Source organism: Micromonas commoda, chromosome 14 (assembly GCF_000090985.2).
Source record: "Micromonas commoda chromosome 14, complete sequence".
Classification (NCBI taxonomy): Eukaryota; Viridiplantae; Chlorophyta; class Mamiellophyceae; order Mamiellales; family Mamiellaceae; genus Micromonas; species Micromonas commoda.
Window position 1 is genome coordinate 674,502 of NC_013051.1, and position 23,845 is coordinate 698,346.

At 67.7% G+C, this 23,845-nt stretch overlaps 9 protein-coding genes across 9 annotated transcripts; 3 read left to right on the plus strand and 6 right to left on the minus strand.

The window, feature by feature from the left end:
• Positions 1–5: 5 nt before the first annotated feature.
• Positions 6–6,723, minus strand: MICPUN_64207 (predicted protein; the record flags this gene model as incomplete). Its single annotated transcript, XM_002506192.1, has 1 exon — positions 6–6,723. One exon carries the CDS (start codon positions 6,721–6,723, stop codon positions 124–126), a length of 6,600 nt encoding a protein of 2,199 aa, XP_002506238.1. The 3' UTR covers positions 6–123.
• Positions 6,724–7,302: 579 nt separating this feature from the next.
• On the minus strand, positions 7,303–9,164 carry MICPUN_109503 (predicted protein). The gene has a single exon (XM_002506193.1). It carries the CDS (start codon positions 9,149–9,151, stop codon positions 8,255–8,257), a length of 897 nt encoding a protein of 298 aa, XP_002506239.1. The 5' UTR covers positions 9,152–9,164; the 3' UTR covers positions 7,303–8,254.
• Positions 9,165–9,480: 316 nt separating this feature from the next.
• On the plus strand, positions 9,481–10,940 carry MICPUN_95929 (predicted protein; the record flags this gene model as incomplete). The annotated part of the gene is made up of 2 exons (XM_002505986.1): positions 9,481–10,427; positions 10,736–10,940. The coding sequence occupies 2 exons, from the start codon at positions 9,481–9,483 to the stop codon at positions 10,905–10,907; spliced, it is 1,119 nt and encodes a 372-aa protein (XP_002506032.1). The 3' UTR covers positions 10,908–10,940.
• A 128-nt stretch (positions 10,941–11,068) lies between these two features.
• MICPUN_109504 (predicted protein) lies at positions 11,069–12,207 on the plus strand. The gene has a single exon (XM_002505987.1). It carries the CDS (start codon positions 11,103–11,105, stop codon positions 12,132–12,134), a length of 1,032 nt encoding a protein of 343 aa, XP_002506033.1. The 5' UTR covers positions 11,069–11,102; the 3' UTR covers positions 12,135–12,207.
• Positions 12,208–12,331: 124 nt separating this feature from the next.
• MICPUN_104180 (predicted protein) lies at positions 12,332–13,996 on the plus strand (the record flags this gene model as incomplete). The annotated part of the gene is made up of 1 exon (XM_002505988.1): positions 12,332–13,996. The coding sequence occupies one exon, from the start codon at positions 12,332–12,334 to the stop codon at positions 13,994–13,996; it is 1,665 nt and encodes a 554-aa protein (XP_002506034.1).
• A 42-nt stretch (positions 13,997–14,038) lies between these two features.
• MICPUN_52058 (predicted protein) lies at positions 14,039–15,535 on the minus strand (the record flags this gene model as incomplete). The annotated part of the gene is made up of 1 exon (XM_002506194.1): positions 14,039–15,535. The coding sequence occupies one exon, from the start codon at positions 15,533–15,535 to the stop codon at positions 14,150–14,152; it is 1,386 nt and encodes a 461-aa protein (XP_002506240.1). The 3' UTR covers positions 14,039–14,149.
• Positions 15,536–15,688: 153 nt separating this feature from the next.
• Positions 15,689–16,465, minus strand: MICPUN_71718 (predicted protein; the record flags this gene model as incomplete). The annotated part of the gene is made up of 1 exon (XM_002506195.1): positions 15,689–16,465. A coding segment is annotated over one exon (777 nt), but the record flags the coding sequence as incomplete, so codon positions are not given.
• An 884-nt stretch (positions 16,466–17,349) lies between these two features.
• MICPUN_106521 (det1-like protein) lies at positions 17,350–21,572 on the minus strand (the record flags this gene model as incomplete). The annotated part of the gene is made up of 2 exons (XM_002506196.1): positions 17,350–21,276; positions 21,441–21,572. 2 exons carry the CDS (start codon positions 21,570–21,572, stop codon positions 18,499–18,501), a joined length of 2,910 nt encoding a protein of 969 aa, XP_002506242.1. The 3' UTR covers positions 17,350–18,498.
• Positions 21,573–22,246: 674 nt separating this feature from the next.
• Positions 22,247–23,040, minus strand: MICPUN_109505 (predicted protein). The gene has a single exon (XM_002506197.1). It carries the CDS (start codon positions 22,969–22,971, stop codon positions 22,321–22,323), a length of 651 nt encoding a protein of 216 aa, XP_002506243.1. The 5' UTR covers positions 22,972–23,040; the 3' UTR covers positions 22,247–22,320.
• Between the last annotated feature and the right edge of the window lie 805 nt (positions 23,041–23,845).

Below are 23,845 nucleotides of genomic sequence, written 5' to 3' on the forward strand. Positions count from 1 at the left end.
GTTCTCGTTCTTACTCGTTTAATTAAAGACGCTCATCTATCGATAGACTAACTTTAGTCGTCTGATCCCATCCGACGACGATACCCCTCATCGTCACGACGACGAGCCCGACTAACACCTTTGCTAGAAGCGGACGTACCTGTAGAACACCCGCCCCATCTCCTGCTTCGGCGGCGGGAACGAGTGCGTCGTCCAGTCCGCCACCACCGACGCCTCCACCGCCGCCATCACCAACCCCCTCCCCGGCGACACGCACTCCACGTCCGACCCCCCCGCCCACCGAGCCGACACCTGCACGCTCCCGAACCTACACCCGGCGCCGCGGTACCCGGCGGCGAACGTCCACCCGCCGCTGACGCGCCACAGCCGCATGGTCACCGCGGTGCCGCCGCCCAGCGGACCCCGCGGGGGATCGATGGGGAACCCATCCGTCGAATCCCCGGCGCCGTCGGCGAGGTACTCAACCCAGAGCGACCCGCCGGCGACGAGCGAGTGGTTCGAATACGAACTCGAGCTCACTCCGGATCCCGCTGGCCCGGTCGCGTCGTTCGTTTCGTCCCTCCCTTCGAACCCCTCGGAACCGCGATGGACGCCGTCGGCGCCGCGCGTGAGCACCGAGAGCGGCGCGGCGACGTCGCCGTACGTCTCCCCGCCGTCCTCCTTCTCCCCGCCCGGACGCGGCGGTATCTCGCACGATACCAACGCGGACGATACCACGCGGGCGGCGGCCGACGCGACGCCGCCGAACGCGCACACCCGGCCGACGTCGCCGGCGAAATCCGCGGAGGACCAATCGCCGTGCATGTCTCCGCCGGACACGTAGAGGACGCCGCCGCCGGCGGCGGGGGACCTGGACGGGTACGCCGCGCGGAGCCGGGGAGCGCCGCGGACCAGCATCTGAACGCCGCCGCCGACGCGATCGTCGAAGTTTCCAGAGCCACCGCCGAAGTTTCCAGAGTTTCCGAAAGTAGTTTCGTCCGATCCCGCAAACAACGATGAGTGGAGCGTGACGACGTGGAAACCCGGCGGGGGTAGCGAACGGAAGACGCAATCGACCCTCCCGCGGTCGTCGGAGGACGTGGTCGCGGACGCCGGGACCGGCGCGACGAGGGTCGGCGCGGTGGCGACGGCGCAGAGGGTCGGATGCGCCACCCCCAACGCCGACGCCGACGACGACGCGACGCCGCTTCGCACGGAGTCGCGTCGAAGGCCCCAGCCGTGGAGCGACACCCTGACCCCAACCGCGACGGCGCCGCCGCCGACGGAGGACGCCGCCGTCGACGGCACCGCGTGCTCCGCGCTCCCGGACCCCGCGGCGACGTCCAGAAAGTTTCCATCCCAAACCCCGGAGCACGCCATCGACGCCGGATCGTGCGAGCAAAACCCAACTTTAACGCCGCGAGCGGGCCTCATCGCCGGCGCAACGCACCGCGCCTCCCCGCCCCAGCACGACGACGTCGCGATGCGGACGATGGTTCCAAACTGGCACGAGCACCGACCGCCGCTCCCGTGTCGCGGGAGGGACGCGCCGAGGGAAAACACGACGGCGTCGCCGCCGCCTTCAGCCACCGTCCCGGGTCTCACCGCGCGGACCGAGGGCGCCGAGCGGACGCGGGCGATGAACGCCGACTGGTCGTCCGTACCCGCCGGGGACTCGCCGTCGGGCGGGTCGCGGTCGGGCGTGTTGCCGTCGGATCGCGCGAGAGGTCCCGATTGGTCGGCGAAGATCCCGCGAGCAGAGAAGGGCGGCACAGCTGTCGTAATCGTCACCGGCTCGAGCGACGCGCGCGACGACGCCGACGCATCCGCGCTCGGCGGCGCCTCGCACCGAACCAACGCGGAGCTCACCCACGCGCCGTCGCCGACGTCCACCGCGACGCGCCCGTTCGAGCCGGAACCGAAGGCGCACGACAACGCACCACCCGACGCGAGGACATCAAAGTCGACAAAGTTTGCGCCGGAGACGAAGACGACGGACCCTCCGCTCGCCAAAGTCGCGTCGGGTCGCGACGTCGACGCTTCCGGTCGCTCCGCCACCATCACCTCCCCCCCGACGCCCCCGGCGACGAGCTCCGAGTCCGCGACGCCGTTACGGCCGTTACGGCCCACCCCCGGGACCCACGCGACGTGGACGACGGTGAATCCCGGGCGGAGATGGCCGCCGCCGAAAAGGGCGGCGCCGTCGCAGGACGCGACGAGCGCATCGCGGAGCGCGTCGAGCGCGGCGTCGTCGCTGTCCGACAATCGTCCGACAACGTCCGACGCGCCGCCCACGACGCACCTCACGCCGCTCGGGACGAATCCCCGCGCCGTCGCCTCCGCGGCGGCGAACGCGACGGGAACGAGCGAGGCGTCTCCCGAAACCACCTTCATCTTTTGATTGACGAACGAAGAACCGACGACGATGCGGCTGGGCTGGACGAACAGGGATCCGTCGCGGGGCGACGCCGACGCCTTGGCGGGGGCGTAGGCGAGCGTGGGCGGGTTTTGGTTTTCGTCCCCGGCATCCGCGAAGCCTCCGGGGAGCGGTGCGAGGATGATCGGGTAGGTCCCCGGCGCTGCTCCGGGCGCGACGCAACGCACGCCCCGTCCCGTCGACCCGGTCGAGTCAAACCCCGCACTCGCACCATGATGCGGTTGGCCCGTTATAGGGCCGATGGTGCCCACGCGGCACCCCCAGCCGACCCCGCCGACTGCATCCGAAGCGGAGGACGAAGCGGAGGACGAAGCGGAGGACGAGGACGAGGACGAGGACGGGGACGGGGACGAAGCGTAGACGTCCCGCGTGAGGGAAAGGACGATGACGTCGCCCCCCCACGCGCCTCGCACCGCCGCGGGGGTCGATGCCGACGACGCCGAGACCGGCGCGAGCGCGACGGCGACGGGCGCGGCCTCGCCCCCCCGCACGACGCGACCGCGACCGACGCCGCCGCTTCGTCCTCCAACATCGTCACCAACTTTGTCACCAACTTTGCCACCCTCGGTTTCGTCCGCGCCGTCGTCGTCGTACGCCACCACCCCGGCGGCGATGGAGACGGCGGGGACCGGGCGGGGCAACGCTGGGGTCTCGCACGCCGCGATCGCGGACGAAACCGGTCGGAGATGGCCGACGAAGACGTTTCCGGAGCCATCCCCGGAGACGTACTTTACGACGCACGCCGCGTTTGAAATTCCATCCACTCCGCCGTCATTCAACACGCGCATGTCCGCGCCGGCGAGCCAGACGACGGCGCCGCCGGCGGCCGGCGTCACCCCGGGCGTGATCCCGGACGACGACGCCGCCGGCGGGGGAAACGCGAGGATCCGCGCGGATGCCCGGTCGCCGGAGCCGAGCTCGACGAAAACCTCGAACCATCCGGCGCCGGAGACGGCGGGGACGCGCCACGTGGTAAACGACGATTGGCCATATCCGGAGGCGCCGAACGGGGTCAGCGAAGTGAGCGACACGCGTCGTTTCCCCGCGCGAGTCCACAGGTGACCGGTGACCGTCGCGTCGCCGTCGTAAACTCCGGAGAGGAGCGCCGTCGTGATTTCGCCGCTCGCCGCGGCCGCCACCGCGCCCGGCGCGACGCCCACGCACGATTCCTCCGTCTCGCAGCGGTAAGCCGGCGCGTACCGCAGACCGGGGGTGCCGGGTTCGATACCGGAGCGCGTCGCGTCCGTCGCGCCGACGGAAACCGGCGCGACTGACATCGCCCCGCGTACGTACCCCGCGGGGGCGAAAAATTCCAAAAGATCACCCCCGTTCGTTTGCGCCCGATCCGCCCCCGATCCGCCAGCTGTGTCGTCGTCGTCGATTGAACGCGCGCGGAGCGGCCCGATCGTCCCCACCCACACCCCGACGCGCTCCGCCACGCCGAAGCTTCGCCCACGGGCGGTTATCGCCCGCCCGCCGGCGACGGAGGCTACGCGGGGAAAGACGTCGAAAACCTCCGGCGTCGCGATCCATCCCACCGACGACGCCTTGGCCGACTCGGAGATTGCGGAAACAACCGCCGCCTCGACGTCCCAGCCCCCCGCACCCGCGGACCGCCCGGAGACGAGGGCCACGGATCCGCCCGACCCGACCGCGGCGCTCGCGGGTGCCTCGCACGTGGCGACGACGGAGGAGACGACGCGCGCCGAATCGTACGCGACGACCAGGCGACGCTCGGGCGTGAAGAAAGCGCATCGAACCGACCACAGCTGTGTTCGACCAAAAGACCACGGCTGTGTTCGAACCGAGGTGAGCGAACCCCCGTTCGCGGCGAACGCGGCGGGATACGACGCCGTCGCGGCGGCGGCGACGACGGTGCCGCCCGCGTCGTCCGTCGCGAGCGCCGGCGTCGGCACAGCCGGCGGCGCAAAGTCGATCGTCCCGACGACGCGCGAAGCTCCGGATCGCCACGCGACTTTCACCGGGACCCCGACGCGCGCGGCGCCGGTGGCGGGTGCCACGCACGTCGGAACGACGGCACCGCTTTGGCGTTTTTGGGCCGTTTCTGTTTCGGCCGTTTCAGTCGCCTTCATGGCCGACATCCTCGCCGGGATTCCCGACACCGTTCCAAACGCGCACGTCGCGCCGACGAAGATGGCGTCGCCCTCGGGTCTATCCTCCGACCACGCCACGGTGATGACGCCCCCACCAACCGCCGACGTGGACGTCGGTGCCACGCCGTTGGGTGACGCGGGGATGCGCAAAATCTCAACTTCGACCGACGTGTACGCGCTCGACGTGGGGTTGGCGGACGCTGGCACTCCGTTCCACCCAACCTCCACCGCGAGAGCCGAACCCAAGTCGTGATCGTCCACCCAGTCGAACGGCGGGCATATCATCACCGCGGAGGAGACCGTGACGGCGACGGCGGAGACGGACGCGCGTACGCGTTCGCCGCGTTCGCCGCGGGCCCCGACGTGACCCACGCACCGCGCGTCAAAGTCCTCAGCCGTCTGACCGCCGCCCGTGTAACTGCCGCCCGCGCCGGACCCCCCGCCCGGTAGGTTCACCCCGACGATCGTCAGCGGGACGTTGGCGTGCCCGTCCCCTCCCACCGCGATCGCGACCGGGTGATGCGACAGCACGACGGGTTCCTCCACGACGCGCAACTCGACGCCGATCGATTGGACGCCGTCGAACCACGAGGTTGGCGAAGCGGACCAACGATCGCCCGCCTTGACCGCTGCACTTGCGGGCCACGCGGCGAGGCGGTGGAAACCCCCGCGGGGAATCGCGCCGGGCGTACACGCGTACCCGATCCGGTGGGAATCGACGTGGGAGTCGTCCAATCGGTCCCCGTGGTTTCCAGAGTCCGACCCGGAGCTCCTTCCGGAGCTTCCGGAGCTTGCGTCGGATGAATGTTCGAACCCTCGGCCGGCGACGCCGCACTCGAGCGCGAGCCCGCGCGACGGCGCGAAGGATCCGACGAGTAAGACGACCGTCTCACCGTCCACGGTGGCCGATCCCGAGGAGCGCGCACCCGCGAGCGCCGTCATCGGCCCCGGCGCGGCGACGCCCGAGCCCCCCGATCGCGACGACGAGTCACCCACTACGATCAATCCGGATCGAGTCGGAAGCTCCGCGTGCGTAGCGCCCGCCGCCAACGCGACCGTCCGCCCCGCGACGAGCGCGGGCGCGACGCACTCGAGCGCCCCGTGGGAGACGAGCGCGCGATCGATCGGTGGGGGGACGTCCGAGGTGGCGGCTCCTGATTGGACCGAACCTTCCGAGGTGGCGGCTCCTGATTGGCCCGAACCTCGCGGCTGCGAACGGGTCGGTCGGCTCGCGACGCGAACGGTACCGAAGCGACATCCGAGCGCGCCGGAGGACGCCTCGAAGCGCTCGCGCGCGGCGTCCGCGTCGACGCCGCCGCCGTCGCCGGCGCGGGCGTCGTCCCACACGCTCACCTCGACGGTGACGCTCCCGCCGCCCCCCTCCGCCGCCGCCGCCGCCGATCCCGATCCCTCGTCAAAATCATCGCCCACCCCGGTCGAGACCCGCGTCGGGATCACCCACGGCGTCGGCGTCCACGATGGAGGTGACGCGTCCATCCCCCCGGCCCCCCGCGTCCCCAGCGGCTCGACGGCGACGCGCACGGTGGGTCGTCCCGTCGTTTGGGGCGGCTCGCATCGCGTCAGCGTCGACGACAGCTGTGACGCGTCGCCTCCATCCGCGGGTGGTCCCCCGTCGAACGCGCACCCCACGCGCGCGACGTGAACGTCCGGCACCATGTTCTCGCCCTGGAGCGTGACCGGTATCCCCGCGGGCGGGAACGGCGCGATCGCGCGGCGCGTCACCGGCGCCGTCGCCCAGTTCACCGTCGCGAGATTGTCGCTCCGATCGAGGTGCGTCCAGTCCGCGCCGTCGTTTTGCGAGTAGGATGCGGACGCGAAGCCGAGGAGCTTGGCGGATTCACCCGCGGTGACGTCGCACGCGACGTGGGATTCGTCCACGTATCGCATGATGAACCGCACGCCGTCGTCGCCGCCGCCGAACCCGCACAGCTGCTGCGGCGGATCGAAGTCGCAGTTCTCGCATCGCGGCCCGCCGGGGCAAAAGTTCAAGCCGTGCACGGCGACGACGGCGTCGCGGCCGGATATGGCGAACGATGGGATCGTCGCGCCGGCCTTGTTCTCGACGCCCGCGCTCATGTGCTGCGGGGCGGCGACGTCGAGGCCGGCGAGGACGAGGATGAGGACCAGCATCGCCCTCGGACCCCAACCCCGCATACCCGCGCCCACCCTCATCGCCCTTTTCCGCCGAGTTGACAACGGTGCTCTGTGAGCCGATGCAATGCTGTCTTCCCTCCTTTCCTAACGACGGGTCGGTACCGCCGCGCCGCTAGTCGGCGTCATCGTGACGGGGTGGATTACGCTAAGTCTAGTCCCCGATGTATCGCTCGGCGGTCAAAGAGCGAGGCCCCGTGCCCCGACTCCCTCCGCCTCGCGCTAAGAGTTGTGGCTCGTCGGGGCGAATTTTGAAAGCGGTCTGGCCGGTGGGCTCAAGCTCCATCGGCCAGCAGGCTGCGAGATTGATGCCTCCCGCCAAAAGTTCTCGCACACCCATGCCCAAGAGGGCGCCTAAGAGGGCGCGTGACGATGTCTTGAAGAAGAACGAGGAGGCTCCCGCCGCGGCCAGCTCCTTGATGACGGCGTTGATGCGGCGCGGTACGGTCTCGGTGCTCGAGGCGCTCGAAGTCGAGCTCCCGGAGGTACTGAAGACGGAGGTGGTCGGCAAGCACTTGCCTCTCGATGACACCCTCAACCTGGCCCAGGTGAGCAAGTGGTGCAGGGACGCGGTGTGGAGCCCGGAGGCCGTGCATGATTGAGCATGGAATAAAATTTATAATATAACGATACATTGGCAGGATCATGCGACTGACTATCCCCTCGAGACGGCTGTGCGCTCTGGCAACCTTCCGGCGATCAAAGCCATGATTGAAGCGGGCGAACACGACGTGCACGCCCAATCGGACTATATGCAATGCGTATACTCCTCTGGCTGGCATACACCTCTTCACTTAGCCGCTCTGTACGGCCAGCCAAAAGTGATGAGACTTCTCGTAGAAGCCGGAGCCGACGTTGACGCCTATGACTCCAGAGGTAACACTCCTCTGCTCCTCGCCGCCGAGCAGCGCCGGACAGACGTTGTGATGGAGCTCATCAGGCTAGGTGCGGATGTGAACAAAAAGAAGGGGCCTCACTTCTGCACACCCTTGCACGCCGCCGTATTACGCATGGACATGGGATCCGTGGTTGCACTGCTCACGGCTGGCGCTGACGTCAACGCAGTTGTTGATGGCAAATATTTGATGCAGACTCCCGACTGTCATTGGTGGCTGTGCTCAAGTGAAGAGAAGGAGCATCTTCGCAACGGATGTTACACTCCTTTGGACATTCTTGGATTCAAATGCTTGACAGTAGATCATTTCTGTGTCAACCCCGAGCGGATAGATGATTACGTCAGGTATTTACAGGCATTCCGCAAAGCAAGTGTCAGCAACCAGAGAATCTACCCTGAATGCAATCTGACGGCATTCAGCGCACTTGAATCTGAGAACACGAAGCATGGAGCTGAACTGGGAAGAGATGTTGGCTCGCCGCATTTTTACGATGTTGGCGAAGGGAGTTCCTGGTTCCAGTCTTTGGTGAGCATGAACCTGATCCTCTCGCAAGCCGGCGCCAAGGCTTACAAAGAAATCAAGCAGGATGACGACACAGGATAACGATGTAAACAAACGAATTAACGTACTCTTACAAGCGCGCCCGTCCCCTCCTCCTATCGGTTCATGGTCGCCATGTCCAGCAAATCCATCCCCTCCCCTTCCTCCACCTCCTGCTCCACGCTGTTCACCTCCGGGACGTAGTGCCTCAGCATGTTCTCGATGCCGCTCTTGAGCGTGACGCTGGAGCTCGGGCACCCGTCGCACGCTCCCTGCATCTTGACCGTGACGACCCCGGTGTCGGCGTTCCATCCCTTGAACACGATGTCGCCGCCGTCCTCCGCGACCGCGGGGCGAATGCGGGTCTCCAGGAGCTCCTTGATCATCGCCACGATCTCGTCGTCGTCCTCGGTGATGGCTGTCCCGGCGTTGGCCAGCTCCGCCTCATCCGTGATGATCGGCTCGCCGGACGCGTAATAGTCCATGATCGCCGCGAACACCTCGGGTTTCAGCGTCCCCCACTCGTGCTCCTCGCTCTTCGTCACCGTGACGAAGTCCTGGCCGAAGAAGACGGAGGTGACCCCGTCGATGAGGAAGAGTTTCTTGGCCAGCGGGCTGGCCATCCCCTCGCGCGGGTTTGCGAAATTCTTCGTCCCGCCCTCCTCGTACACGGGCTTGCCGGGCATGAACATCAAGGACGCCGGGTTCGGGGTGGTCTGCGTCTGGATGAAGATGCCTCGGCGGTGGTGGTGAAGCCCGTGCGGCTGCTGCGCGAAGCCTCCGCGGGGTGCGACGAGCGCTCCGAAAGAGACCGCGCGGGTCGCGCCCCCCACGGCACCCCAAGGGGAAGATCCCGGGGCTCCGCGTCGCGCGGGCGCCCCGGCGAGGAGCGCCGCCGCGGCGCGGTTGAACCCGGACGGCGACGACGCGACGCCACCCGCGGGCGACGACGACGACGACGACGCGACGCGCGCGGCGAGCGCGGTGAGCTTCGATGCGGACCTTCGCGACATGACCCAACGCGCGTGTCGCTGTGAGCCAGCCACGACGACACTCTCGTTCGTCGCGTGTATCCTCTATGAGGTATCGGCGGCGGCACATTTCGGCGCGACCCGCACGCACGGCGCCGAGCGGCCATCGGCGTTCACCCCGGACCGCCAGTAACGCAGTAGCAGTCGCGGAGCAGCGATCGACACCGCGCACGTTCGTCATGGAACCCCCCACGTCCATCCGCGCGGCGATGGGCGCCGACCACGACGACGACGGCGACATGGAGCCCGTCTTCATCGACGAGGGCGACTGCGAGGTGGCGCTGGACCTCGACGAGGAGGACGACGCCCCGATGGACTCCGACGACGAGATCGAGGGCGACCCCGACGCGCCCATCGAGGACCGCGACGCGGAGGGCACCGACGTCGTCCCGCCCTCCGAGGACGCCGCCGCCGTGGTCCGAACCCACCGCGGGAGCGTGTACGCGTGCGCGTGGTCCCCCACCGCCGCCGATTGCTTCGCGTCGGGCGGCGGCGACGACTGCGCGTTCGTGCACCGCATCGGCCCCGACGCATCGACGGTGACGTCCGTGGCGCTCAAGGCGCACACCGACACGGTCTCGTCCGTGGCGTTCAACCACGACGGTACCCTCCTCGCCACCGGCGGCCTCGAGGGCAGGGCGTGCATCTGGAGCGTCAGCACCGGCGAGCTGCTCCGGACGCTGGAGGGACCGGGCGGCGGGCTGGAGTGGGTGCGGTGGCACCCCAAGGGTAACGTCCTCCTCGCGGGGTCCGAGGACTTCACCGCGTGGATGTGGAACGCTGACAACGCGGAGCTCATGCAGGTGTTCGCGGGACACAGCAACAGCGTGCTGTGCGGCGGGTTCTCCCCCGACGGCCGCGGCGTCGTCACCGGTTCATTCGACGGCTCTCTTCGGGTGTGGGCGCCTCGGAGCGGCGAGTGCGTCACCTTGTTCCAGGGGCACCCCTTCCACGACGGACCGGTGACGTGCGTCGACTTCCACGCCACGACCCCGGGGTTGATGCTGACGGGAAGCGAGGACAACACGTGCAGGCTCGTGAGCGGCGAGAGCGGCAAGGTGCTCGGCACGTTGGCCGGGCACACGGAGACGGTGGAGTGCGTCGGGCTGAGCGCCGATTTTCCATTCGCCGCGTCCGGCGCGATCGACGCTAAGTGCGTGGTTTGGGACCTCAACACGTCGCAGCCGAGGACCACGCTGATGCACGACAAGGCGGTCAGCGCGATCAAGTGGATTCCGGGCACGGCGTGCCTGTACAGGTGAGAAGAGGCGCGAACGTTATGTTTTCCCCGGCGACGCGTTTCGTCTTCGTTTTGGTTTTTGGTTTTTGGTTTTTGTTTGGCTACGCCAAACGCAACGAAAGGGCCTCGCCCGGCTACTCGTGCCGGGCGGCGGTGGACAAAGCTTGCGACATCTTCACGCCCGGACATACTACGGTGCATCGCGGTCTCCCGTTCGCGAATGAACAACCTTAGCTCCTGGCACATCCCAAACGCGCCCTCCAGACGACGGCGGACTCGCATCTCATCTCACACATCTCCCCATCTCTTTTTTTTTCCCTTCGCAGCACGTCAATCGACGGGTGCGTCCGCCTCTGGGACACGCGCACGTCGCAGTGCCAGGCCGCGAAGTGGGGGCACACCAAGGGCGTCCTGGACTTCGCGGCCTCCCCGGACTTCAAGTGCCTGGTCACCGCGTCCGACGATCACACCGCGAGGGTGTTTCAGATGGTCCAGTAGCTCCACGATGTAAACCATAAACTCGATCATCGTCCCGACTGCTCTCCAGTCTCCATCTCCGTCCATCGACACTCAGCCCGTCTCGCGGTCGAAGTTCGTCAATCGTTTTCAGGGTTCGAGAGGGCGCGCCCCCAGCCGGAGACCCATCACAACCGATCGGAGCGGCGCCGCGCGTCGTATCGACAGACCACAGCGATGGACGAGAAGGGCAACACCCTCATCAAGGCCAAGCCCCGCCCCGGGGTCAAGGGCATCAACCGTGTCCTTGTCACGGGCGGCGCGGGCTTCGTGGGCTCGCACCTCATCGACTACCTCATGGCCCGCGGCGATCACGTCATGTGCCTCGACAACTTCTTCACGGGATCCAAGGAGAACATCCAGCACCACATCGGCAAACCGAACTTCGAGGTGATCCGCCACGACGTCGTCGAGCCCATCCTGCTCGAGTGCGACCAGGTGTACCACCTCGCGTGCCCGGCCTCCCCGGTTCACTACAAGTTCAACCCCGTCAAGACGATCAAGACGAACGTCATCGGCACGCTCAACATGCTCGGCCTCGCCAAGCGCGTCAAGGCGAGGTTCCTCCTCACGTCAACTTCCGAGGTTTACGGCGATCCCCTGCAGCATCCGCAGACGGAGGAGTACTGGGGTAACGTCAATCCCATCGGCGAGCGCTCGTGCTACGACGAGGGCAAGCGCTGCGCGGAGACACTCGCGTTCGATTACTACCGCGAGCACGGCCTCGAGATTCGCGTCGCGCGCATCTTCAACACCTACGGACCCCGCATGGCCCTCGACGACGGCCGCGTCGTCTCCAACTTCGTCAAGCAGGCCATCGAGGGTACCCCGATGACCATATACGGCGACGGCACCCAGACCCGCTCGTTCCAGTACGTCAGCGACCTCGTCAAGGGACTCGTCGCGCTCATGGACGGCGATCACACCGGACCCGTCAACATCGGCAACCCGGGCGAGTTCACCATGAAGGAACTCGCCGATAAGGTTCGCGAGGTGGTGAACCCCGACGCCACGACGGTGTACAAGGAGAATACCGCGGACGATCCGGGCAGGAGGAAGCCGGACATCACCAAGGCGAAGGAGCTCCTCGGCTGGGAGCCGGTGGTGCCCCTGGCGGAGGGCCTCCAGAAGATGGTTGGGGACTTCCGTCGGAGGCTCGGGAAGGACGAGGACGAGGACGGTCCGGCGGCGAAGAAGGCGAAGAAGTGAGCGAGTCCGTGTGATTGATGAGTGTGTGATGAGTGGGTATCGATAGACTTTGGAATGCGCATCGGATGCTCCTCCCGCTCCCGAGGTGACTTTTAGGTGCAGCATGCTGAAATTTCCTTGGACGGGCACGATCAAAAGGGGTGCCCACATATTTTGAACTCCAGTGCGCCCCGCGCAGCGCCGTCCTCGCCGCCGCCATGTCGGACCAACACGGCGCGGACGAGCTCCGCGCCACGTTCCAGTCCATGGGCATTCACCTCTCCGCTCGATGGTTCGCCGACTGCGCATCGCACTTGGCGACCGCGAACCCTGGGTACCGATCGTGGGATTCCAAGCGCAAGGTGGACGAGGCGTACCTCCAGTTCCTCGAGGCGGACATGAACGCCTCGGGCGAGGGATGCGTCCCACCCGACGGGCTCCTCTCGCTCCCCACGGAGAAGGTCTTCGACGCGTCCAACGCGAGCGCGGGAATTGGAAACGACGGAGGGTTGGACGTCGCGCATCGGCGAGTCTGGCGCGGGCGATTCGTGCTGCAGTGCGACGAGATTCTCAACGTCGCGTCGTCGTTCCACGACCGCTACTCCGAGAAACGCGCGGGCGACGATCGCACGCTCAAGCTCTCCATGACGGACGGTAAGCAGCGCGTCGTCGGGTACGAGTACAGGCCGTGCGATTCCCTCCACGTCCTGGCCCCAGCGGGGATGAAAGTCGCGGTGACAGACGCCGAGGTGGGCGCCGACGGGTTTCTCTACCTCCGACCGGAGAACGTCACCGTGCTGGGCGGGAGCGTGCCGCGGCTGGAGGATGCGAGGCGGAGGGTGGTGACGAAGTGGTCCGAGCCGAACAGGCCGGTCGGGGGGGGGGGACGCGACCGGGAGGAAGCCGCGAGGTTCGCGGCTTGGAACGAAAACGGGGTGCCCACCCCGGAGCCGAGGATGAACGAGCCGAGGCCCGAGCCTGCCGCCGCGCCCGCGCCCGTCGTCGCCCACCCCGCTATCGATCTCGCCGCCGATGACGATGAGAAGGAGGAGGGGGAGAAGATGGGGGAGGAGATGGGAGAGGAGGATCCCGGACGGGACGCCGCGAAGGACGTCGAGAGAAATCGCCAGGCGGAGGATGACTTGCCGAAAACGTCGCCGCCGAAGGGGACCCCGCCGGGCCGGGTGAGGAAACGGAGGGCGGTGTACATACCCGACAGCGACGACGACCCGACGCAGAGCGGTGCGGTCCCGTCCCTGCCCTCGCAAAGGCCCCCCGCGCCCGGCCCCGTCCCCGTCGCGAGTAAAACGGCTCCGTCGCCGGCGCCGTCGCGGGGCCCGCCGCCAGAGTGGGCGACCAACCTCGCCCGGTCCCCTCCGTTCACGTACATCGCCGCGTTCACCCTGCTGCAGCGACGCACCGGACCCAGACCCGCGGGCGTGGCGTTCAACGGCGTCGCGGTGACGCTGCACTGCCGGTGCGCCGCCGTGGGCGCGCTGGAGATCGCGGCCGATCCCTCGGGTGGGGGTAAAATTTTTCGGCTCGAGGTGACGCTGGACGACGGCACCGGCGCCGTGCGCGGCGAGCTCACGAACGAGTGCGTCGTTCGCCTGTTCGGGGGAGCGTCCGCATCGACCGGCGGTACCACGGCGTCCGCGTTCGAGGCGTCGAACACCGAGGATAAGGCGCGTCGGGTGGAGTGGCTTCGACGTTTTTTACTCGCCTTTTGCGGCCGAGCGCTGCTGCGGGTGAGCATGCACGACGACGACGCGCCGGTGTCGGTTCGTCGGATGCAGGGACCGGACGACGCGTTCGGCGCGAAGGATGTCGCCACGCTGGGGCAGAGGTACGAGAAATTGTCGGCGTCGCTTCGACCGAGGTGACGACGCACGCGACGAGGTTCAGGGAGGTCGGAGAGCATGGAAAACACGAGGCTAATCTTAGTACGAAGGTAAGAGCTAGGGGTTCAAAGATGATGAAAGAGACGAGGCAAAAAACAGCCACCTTCGTACGATTGAAGGACGCGAGCCGGGTCGTCACCTCAGCTGCTTGTTGACGTTGTTGGAGGTGGTGTCCCCGATCCTGTAGTTGCTGTTGGTCTGAACCAGCACGTACAGCGTGTTACCCCCGCCCCTCGCCACCATCAGGTCCAGGTCCAGGTAGGTAACTTCCAGCTCGGCGTACTCCCTCTGCTTGCCGCCGCCAATGGAAAACAGGCCAAACACCTTCGTCTGTTCAAACTCCAACTCCGCCTTGTACCCCTCCGATGTAACTTCCATCGAAGCGCGCTCCACCTTGACTGGCCACGTGTACGAAACCTCCGCTCGTTTCTCCTCGGCGTCGAACGCCCAGTAGATGGGCCCCGACTGCCTCGTCAGCGATAGCTTCTTGTCCAGACCCAGCAACTGCCGCGACGACGTGAACACGGCGGACCATCGCCCCTTGGTCAGCGACGATTTCATCGGCGCTTTTGTCGGGTTGAGCGACTCCAGCTGGAGCACCGCCGTCTCCACCGCGCGGAGCTGGTCCAGGTCGCAGTCGCGGCCGATGTTCGTGGAGACCACCGCGGCGAGGAGCTGCGCCTTACCGGCGGCTCGCTCCGCCTCAGCCTGCTTCGCCCTCGCCTCGGGGGAGGTGAGCGACGTCACAGTCTTGAGCGCGGCGCTGAAGAAGGAACCGATCGAACCCCAAGCGGAAGCCGCGGACGACGACGACGACGAGGACGACGAGGACCTGGAGGACGAGGACCTGGAGGACGAGGACCTGGACGAGGACGCCGAAGCGTCCGACCTTCCAGCATCCTCCGCGGTGGCCACCTCGGGCTCGACGACGCGTCGGTCGTTTTCCGCCGCCGCCTCGAGCTCCACCACCGCCGCCTCCGCTCGCCTCGCCGCCTCGGAGGCGGCGGCGGCGACCGCGGCAGCCTGCTCGCTCTCCGCGGCGATCTCCCAGGAGTCCGCCGCGGCGTCGTCGTCGTCCCAGCCGCTCAGGTTCGCGGAGGCTTCGGCGGCGGCGGCGACGTCGGCGAGCGACGGCTCCCCCGATTTTTCTTCCTCTGATTTTTTCTCCTCCTCCTCCCGTAGGATCCGCGCCTTCTCAGCCTTTGCGGCGCGTCGCTCCGCCTTTCTCGCCTGCGTCTCCTCGGATCTCTTGAGCTCCTCCTCGGTTTCTTTGAGGGTTCCTCGCAGCGCGGCGAGCCTCGCGGCCGCAGCCTTGGAAGCCTCGAGGAGTTCCGCGTTGATCCGTCTCGCCTCTTCCATTCCGAGGTCGGGCGCCTCCTCCTTCGCGATAGCCTCGACGATTGGGCGCTCCTCCTTCGTTCCCACCGTCGTCTCCTCCTTCGTCTCCTCCTCCTCCTCCTCTTTCTTCTTGGCCGCCTCCTTTTCCAGCTTCTTGCGTATCGTCTCCGACTGAATCGCCATCGCCGCAGCCTTTGGCGAAGGCAGCCGCCTTTCGACGTCTTTCACGTCGTCAACCCCGACGGCGGCTAAGAGCTCGTTAGCCTCGTCGTCGTCGATTTCCACCCTGATCTTCCCCATCTCCGACGCCGGGGGTAAACCCCGGGTGGACAAGACGTACTTCTCGATGGCCGCCGCGACGCCGTTGTCGTCGTTGGAGGGGCCGACGACGCCCCCGGCGGCGGCGACGACTTTCGCGCCCGATCCCGCCATAGCCACGGCGGTTCCCGCGAGGGCGAGCATCTCCACGTCGTTCTCGCCATCCCCCAGCGCGAGCACGTTCCGCGGGTCGATGTCCAGTCTTTTTAACAGGCGCTCCACCGCCGCGCCCTTGGACGCCCCCTTGGGCAGAAATTCCAGCATCCCCGGCACCGCGGTGGTGATGGAGCATCGGTCGTCGAATCGTTTCTCGGCGGCGGCTCGCAGCGTCGGCATGGCGTTCGTGTCCTCGTCCGCGAACAGCAACAGCTTATTCACGGCGATCCCGGCGTCCACCATGTTCCGGCGAAGGTCCCCCACCGCCTCCGGCGTGGGCTCGCCGTACGCGAGCACCAGATCCGTGTTTTCGTCTCTCGCCTCGCACAGGATGCGAGATCCGCAAAACGCGACGAGCGAAGCGCCGTTCGCCTTGGCGAATTCCACCACGTCGCGCGCGACGTCGGGTTCGAGCTCGATGGACTCGAGGACGGTACCGTCGGCGTCGCACGTCAGCAAGCCTTGGATGAACACTCCGGGCATCGGGACCGGGAGCTTGGGCAGGAGGCGCCGCGCCCACGGCCCGCGGGATTTGCCGGTGGCGAGGATGACGGGCACGCCGCACGCGGCGGCGCGGGCGATGGCCACTTCCGTGCGCATGGTCAGCTCTTGGCTGGAGTTCAGCAGGGTGCCGTCGACGTCGGTGACGATGACGTTGATGACCCCACCCGGGGCGGTCGCGTCGTCCCCGTCCCATTCGCCGCTCCCGTCGGGCCGTCCCAGCGCGGCGTCGAGAATAGCGCGGGTCTTGCTCTGCCGTTTCCCAGCCGCCCGCCCCGTGCCGCCGCGCTTCCCCGGGGCTTTCCCCGCGACTTTCTTGGCGCCGCCGGAGGGCTTGGCGCGTCGCTTGACCTCGGGTGGGCTCGGCGATTGCCCGGGGCTCTGCGAGTTCGCGGAAACGTCGCGGCGCGAGCGCGGGTCGCGGCCTCGCGCGGCGGAGCGAACACGTGTCCCCCCATGGGTTCCCCCGCGGTCCTTCTTTTTACCTCGGAGCCCGGGGGCCGCCTGGGCGAACTGCCCGAGGCATCCCGCGCCCGACATCTCCGCGGTTCCTTCCCGCGCTCTCGAGGTTGGAACGCTTCGTTGAGCGGTCTCTCGAGTGGGTCAGGGCGTGACCTCACGTCGCCGCCGCCAATGCGCCGGTTCGCCCCGAGGAAAATCCCTTTGAAAAAGCGAACGTGACCTGGCACCCGCCCGTGAGTTGGTGCAACCAGAGCGCTTCCCGCCTCTTTTCCCGACGGGTCGTGAACCCAGAACGTGTCACGAATGACCGTTGCGCGCGCGCGAGACTCCAGTGACGTGCTCTCGCTCGGATCTCCAAAATGCCAAAACGCATTTCGAGCCACACCGCGTTGCCAGTCGGGCGGATTGCACATCCGAGTCCGATGGACCTCAAAGCCTCATTCACGGGTTGGTTCGAACCGCCGATCTCGAGTTCTTCCGATCGATGCGAGTTCGTTTCTCGTTTCCGAAGGATTCGGAAGGTTTTACCTCATAGCTAGCTGCAGTGCCGAGCGCTGGAGGAGGAAGGCGCCCGTGAGTGAGCGTCTGGGAGGCCGACCGAGAAGCGCCTCGACATCCTCCGATATATCCCGACGATGCAGGCGATCGCCGCTCGATGCGCGTCCGCCGCGTCGACGTCGGCGACGCGACAGGGCGTTGAGCGGCGCGCCCCGGATCCCCGTCATCAAAAAAGGGTGCCCAGCATCAGCGTCGGCGCCGCGAGGTTTCGCCGCGCTCGTCACCGCCCCCGCGCCGCGCGGCTCGTCGTCAGGGCCGAGGACGGGTCCAGCCTCGGCCCGTCGACGTCCCGCGGCGGGGGCGACGATCCCTTAGGGTTCGACGCCTTCGACCGCACGATGGCCGACTTTTACCGCCAGAACCAGCGCATGATGCGGGACTTGGACGAGTCGTTCCGAAGCGCGGACAGCCTCTCGAGACGGATGGAAGAGGAGGCGTCGACCGGAGCATTCGGAACCCCCCGGACGTACAGGCGCGAGGAGCGCTCGGAGAAGCAGCTCCCGGGCGGCGGATACAGCAAGTACTACTACAGCGAGAGCGTCACCACGTTCGGGGGACCCGTGCACGGCGCATCGTTCGGTCTCAACCCCTTCGCGGGCGGGTCCCTGTGGGGCGCGCTCGCGCTCGCCGCGGCGGTCGCGGCGTACGTCAAGTACACGAAAAAGTTCCTCGCGGGATTCGAACGGACCACCTACCGCGCGGGCGCCAGGGCGCTCATGGCGATCGCGTGGCCGGCGCTGTGGCTGATGAACACCCGGGGGTTCCGCGCCGAGTTTGCGACGGCTTGCCGAGACACAGCCGGCGACCCGACACAGCTGGCGACCCGGGGGCAGCCGGGGGCGGCGACCGACTCGGGTTCGATCGGCACGAATCGGTCCGCGGATGAGGATATCGGTGACGGCGACGGGACCGGCCCGGGGGGCCGGACGTGAGACCCGCGGGGGGCGGCGCGGGGGCGCGGGAGGACCGCTCGGCCACCGGCGGCTGCGCGAAGATTTCACTTTTAGTTTTATAAGCGTCACTCGCGTGTTAAGCGTTACTCGCGTGTTTAAGCGTTACTCGCCGACGCCGCGTTCGTCTCCCACCGCCGTAGCGCCCTCGTCGTCGCCACTCTCGAGAAAGAGGTTTCACTCGGCACCCGCGTCTCCTCCTCACTCGCGGAAGTGGAAGCTCACCACCTGCGGGTGCATAAACGCGTGCGACACCGACATCGCAAAGGGAAACACGGGATGGAACATGTGCGACACGCTGCGCTTCATCCGCTGCGTCGCCGCGGCGCCCGCGCTCGGCGGGAGCTTGAACCGAAGGCTCTTTATCCCCCGCCCGCCGACCAGCGCGTTCAACCACGCGTCGTCGTCGTCCCCGTCCCCGTCCCCGTCCTTCCCGTAACTTTCGGGCTCTTTGTCCGATACTTGTCGAGCGGCGTCTCGATCGACCCTCGCTCGCACCCTCGCCACCGCGGCGCGCGGCGCGGAAAACCGAAGGCTCAGCTCCGACGCCCCCCGAGGCCTCTCGTCGGGGGCGATCGCCCTCCTGTCGAAGTCGAAGAGCGCGGGGTCGAGGTAAGGGGACGCGCACCAGTGACCGGCGGGGAGAGGCGGGGTCTTGGGCCACTCGAACCTCGCGGCTCCCGAGGAGCCCGGTCCGGTCCGGCTCCGAGCAGGACCCACCGCGCACGTAGCGGGCAGGCGCGGGGCCGACGCCGTGCACGGCGCGAGTCTCGCCCACTCGGTCCCCTCCGCCGGGGGCGGCTCCTCGCCGAAGGGCCACTCCACGCCGATCCCCCCCCCGATATTCGCCCGCTTCCCCTCCCCAGCGTCCCCCCGATAATTATAATCGGACGACGACTCCACGCCGAGGAGTCCGCCCCCTTCCCCCCGCAGATCCCCGACGTGAACCACCGCCCCGTCGCTCAGCCTCACCACCGCCACGAGCACCGTCGCCGGACACCTGTTGTAGTCCCCGCCACCCGCCGCGCCGCCGCGCCCGTTCGTAGCCCGTCGACCCCACGCGAGGACGTCGTCGGCGGTGCCCATCCGCACCGCGACGTGGCCCGCGTCGAGAAAACCGCAGTGCCACGCGCACATCCACTCGGCGTAGTACCAGTACCTGGAACGAAACGCGGAGACGTGCCGGTTGCGGGGCCGCTCGAGACGCGCGGCGACGCCGAGGCCAGCGCGCGGGAGGCCCACCGGGAACGAGAACGACGACGACGCGCGTTTGCGCTTCTTCCCGGCGGCTATGCCGTAGTTCCCGGGCTCGGGCGCCGGCGGCTCCTTCGGTTGCGAACCGCCGGGGCCGCCGTCTCCTTCGCCGTCGTCGCTCCCGGCTCCATCGCGAGCCGCCCGCCCGTGCCCGTACGACGAGACGCCTCCGCCGTGGAGCCCGGAGTCGTGGCCCGGGCCCCAGCCCAGTTGATCGAGGAACCCGCGGGGGACTCGGTTACGCCGTAACCGCTCCTCCTCCACCGCTAAAACCGCGGCGTCGGCGGCGTACAGCTGCCACTCCTCGTTGTCCCTCCTGCGAGCCTCCAGGAAGGCGCGGGTCATCACCTTCTGCTTCAACCCCGTGTACATCGGCGAGCGCGGGTCGGACCAACCCATCGATGGATGCGACGCGCCGCTGGGCATCGGGACGCGATCGGAGGTCCCGGATGTTTCCCTCCGGATGTTTCCGTCTCCCTCGTCTCCCTCGTCGTCCGCGTCGCTCTCCGCCTCCCTGCGCCGCTCGCGCCAACGTGCCTCCGCGGCGTCCTGCGCGCGGAGCGGTACGTCGTCGTCGGGCTCGCATCTCGCGCCGATCGGCGGCCTGACGACGACGAACCCAGCCGTCTCCTCATCCGGGGAAACCGGCGCGAGTTCCTCGCACGCTGAATCGCCAGCTGTGTCGCCCCCGCCGTCCCTCCCGTCGTCCACCAGGCCCTCGCCGCCGCCGAAACCCTGCGTCACGCCGTCGAACGCACCCCACCGCCGCCTCGACCCGCCGCCTGCCGTCCCTCCCGCGCCCGCCCCGTTCCGCCGCCGCCGCCGCTCGCACCGCAGCACGTGAAACGCCTGCCGCCGAAGCGATAAAACCGTGAGCAGCGTCGCGTCCGCGCTCACCCTCACCGCGCTCAGCCCTTGCGCGCGCTTCAGCCGTATGTAATCGTCCCGGAACACCACGCGGTCGCAGAGCTTGCCGTCGCGGAGGCGCACGAGGTGAAACGCGACGATCTGCATCACGGGCGACGCGGGCAGCTCGACGGTTCGCCCGCCGGGGTCGACGCCGCCAACCCCGGTCGGTCCCGCCGCCACGAGACGGTCGCGCGCCGCCGCGCCTTCCTCCCTCGCGCGCTCCACGGCGGCGGCGCCTCGCGTGGCGGCATCGGCGGCATCAGGAGCCGGGCGCGGCGGACGGACGGCGGCACCGACGTTTGGGGCGTTTGTCGCCGCCGCCGCCGCGGCGCCGGCGTCGGCGATTTCGTGTCCTCCTTCGCCGTCGCCGTCTGTCCTAACCTCGGGTTGGGTCGACGACGCCACGATGACGTAATCGCCGTCCAGGACCGTCAGCGCGAAGTCCTTGCTGAGTAAGTCCGCGTCGTCCATGACCAACGGGCGGGAGAAGGCGTGCTCAAAGTACGCGGCGAACGCGTCCTCGGCTCGGCGCCTCGGGTCATTGTCGCCAGCTGTGTCGTCAGCTGTGCCTGCGCCTGTGCCTGTGCCTGTGCCGTCGTCCGCGGGGGCGGGGTCTCCCGATGGGGCCTGGGGTTCCGCCGGGGGAGTTCTTCCCCTTCCCGCGGGTGGGGCGGCGCGTTTCGATCCGCCGCCCCGGCCGCCCACGTACCTGTACACGACCAACTCGCGCTGGTTCCTGCTGACGCAGATGAGGTACCTTCCGTCGTCGGTGAAGCGCATGACGTTGGCGTCGTCAGGGACGGTGACGTGGTCGACCTGCGGGTGGGAACGAGGGAACGGGATCCGCGGGTCAGATTCCGGGTCGACCTGCGGGGTGGGAAGAGGGGGGGGGTAGGAACGCCGGGGCTGGGTGGGCGGGGCGAGAGGGACGGGCGACGGGGGCGGTGGGCGTTGGATTTCGCCCATCGTCGAGGTCGCACCGTCTCCGTGGGGAACACGCTCTCGTAGAACCTCCGCGAACGATGGGTGGAGGCCCCCGGGCGCGCCGCCGTGAGCTCCCTCGCGCGGAGCTTGTGATGGAGGTTGAAGGTGGCGCCCGCCAGCGCCTCCATCGTTCGTTCCCCCACTCGCCCAGAGCGCCAACCCGCGCGCCGAAGTTGTGGTAGGCACCGGCGGTGACGTGGTCCCTCGTCGATCGCACGGGATATTGACATCGGCGGGAACTTTCACCGCCCCTTCAGGAGCAGGGGCCGCACTTGCGGGGGGGGGAAACATGGACAAGATCTCGGGACTCGTCGGGCAAAAAGGCCTGGACGCGGTGGAGGATCTGTACGCGGCCGCAGGCGAGCGCGTTGGGGACACGCTCGCGTCGTCGTCGTCGTCGCATTCGCAGCCGCACGACCTGGCGGACGCGGTGGGCAGGCGATCCAAATCGTTCGCCACGCAGGTTGGGAGACGGGTGACGCGCGGGGAGTCTTCCGTGGCTCTCGCGAGCGACACGCTGCGCGACGAGGTGCTCAACTCGGTCATCATGGCGGAGGCGAGCGCGCGCGACGGGATACCGGGCCTCGGCAGGGCGCTGGCGTCCGCCCGCGCCGGGGCCGAGGGTCGGCTGGGGGAGTTGGACAAGGCCACCGCCACCTACGTCCCGCTGCGAAGGGAGGCGTTGGAGCGCGTGCACGACTGGAAGGTTCGGATGGAGCGGAAGTACCTGCGGGACGCCGCCGCGGGGGAGGACAGGCACGCGGCGGAGGTTCGCGCCATCATGAACCGCGACAAGCAGCAAAGTAAGATTAGTTAGTGTCTCTATTAACCGCGACGATGTCCGTCGGCGTTGTTTAACTCGTCATCTAGAATGAATCATATGCACTTGGCGCACGTGTTCCCAGGGGGCATACCCCGCGGCGAATCCCCCGCGCGCGTCGGCTCCCCCGCCGGATCCAGCCCGTCGCTTCGCATCTCCGGATACGTGCCGCCGCTGAGCCTGGAGATGTCGAGCAGCCTTCGGAGCTGATCGGTGGAGTGGTAGGGGAGGAACCAGAGCCACGGGTTCTTCCCAAACACCTCCTCGAAGTTCTTCCTCGCGCCGACGTTGTACCTCCACGGCAGCGTCTTCTTCTTCTCGTACATCTCGATCGTCGTCATGTTGCTCAGGTTGAGGTTGGCGTGCATGATTATGAATCCCAGCAGCGACGCGGCAAATGCGACGTCCAGGACAAACGTGACGAAAACCGCCGCCATGCCGCCCCCCCGGCCCGCCTGTTGCCCGCCGTTGAGCTCATCGTTCACCTCCACGAACCCCGAATCCTGGTCGCGACCGCCGCTATTTGAAACGCCGCCCCCCCCGCCGTGACTGGACGCCTCGAGGTCCCTGAAGAAGTCGACGAACGGACCGAGGAGTACCACGGCGTCGAAGATGGTGGCGACGAATGTGTAGAGGAGGAAGAGGAGGAAGAACTTGTAGTTGTACGCCCCGACGCAGTTGGCGACCCAGACGCAGTGGTGATCCATTTTCAGCACGCACCGCCCGCACACCGAGCAGTGGTGGCACCGCTCGGGCTTCCACGCGCTGCACTTGCGACAGAACCTTCGCAGCTTCTCCGAGTTGCTCTTTCCCAGCGCAGCCTCCTCGTCCTCCGCAGGCGGGGTCCACCCGTCGGGCACCTTCCCGGGCTCCGTCAACACGCACGCGAAGTACGACCACAGGACCATGAGGATGAGAACGTGGTAGATGACCAGCACGGCCGTGGCGAACCGCCCGTCGTTCGTGTCGGTGCCCGCCAGCGGTCCGTACACCAGGGAGACGGTGGTGTAGTACGTCAGGCCCACCAGGCCGAGGACGATGAGGACCATGACGCTGCCGAGCGCGCGGAGGAACTGGCACGCCTTGCTGGCGAACACGTTCCACCACATCTCACCCACTCCCATCGTCGTCCGTTTTACCGCTCAAGTTCCTCCCCCCCCCGGTCACGCGCGCTTCCAAAGTGACCCTCTCGATGCGCCCCAGCCAGCCGATCGGTGGGGAGCAACAACCCCCGCGGTCAGCCGCAGGTGCGGGTCTCGGTTCGCCCCGCCGCGAGACGCGGGATGCCGTATCCGGGTCCGTCGGGGCTGGAAGCGAGCGGCGCCGATGGGACGCTCGTTGAACCGCGCCAGATGGACCGGTCTCTCCCGCGGGCGCCCGGGGCGCGCTCGCAATGGCGGTCGCGGCGGTCCATCGGGGTCGTTGCGATGTAACACCTTTTTCCGCGATCGCACTGGCGGGCAGTCAGAGAAATGGACGTTTTTCACCGAAGAAAGAATCCTAACTGAAAGGCAGGCAGGTGAAAAATACACCATTTAGCATTAACGTTGAACGTCCTTTCAGTCACAAAGTTTATGTTGA

What these genes read in the sequence shown, in the direction of transcription:
- MICPUN_109503 (XM_002506193.1), bottom strand. Translation starts at nt 9,151, where the DNA reads ATGTCGCGAAGGTCCGCATCGAAGCTCACCGCGCTCGCCGCGCGCGTC.
- MICPUN_109504 (XM_002505987.1), top strand. Translation starts at nt 11,103, where the DNA reads ATGGACGAGAAGGGCAACACCCTCATCAAGGCCAAGCCCCGCCCCGGG.
- MICPUN_109505 (XM_002506197.1), bottom strand. Translation starts at nt 22,971, where the DNA reads ATGGATCACCACTGCGTCTGGGTCGCCAACTGCGTCGGGGCGTACAAC.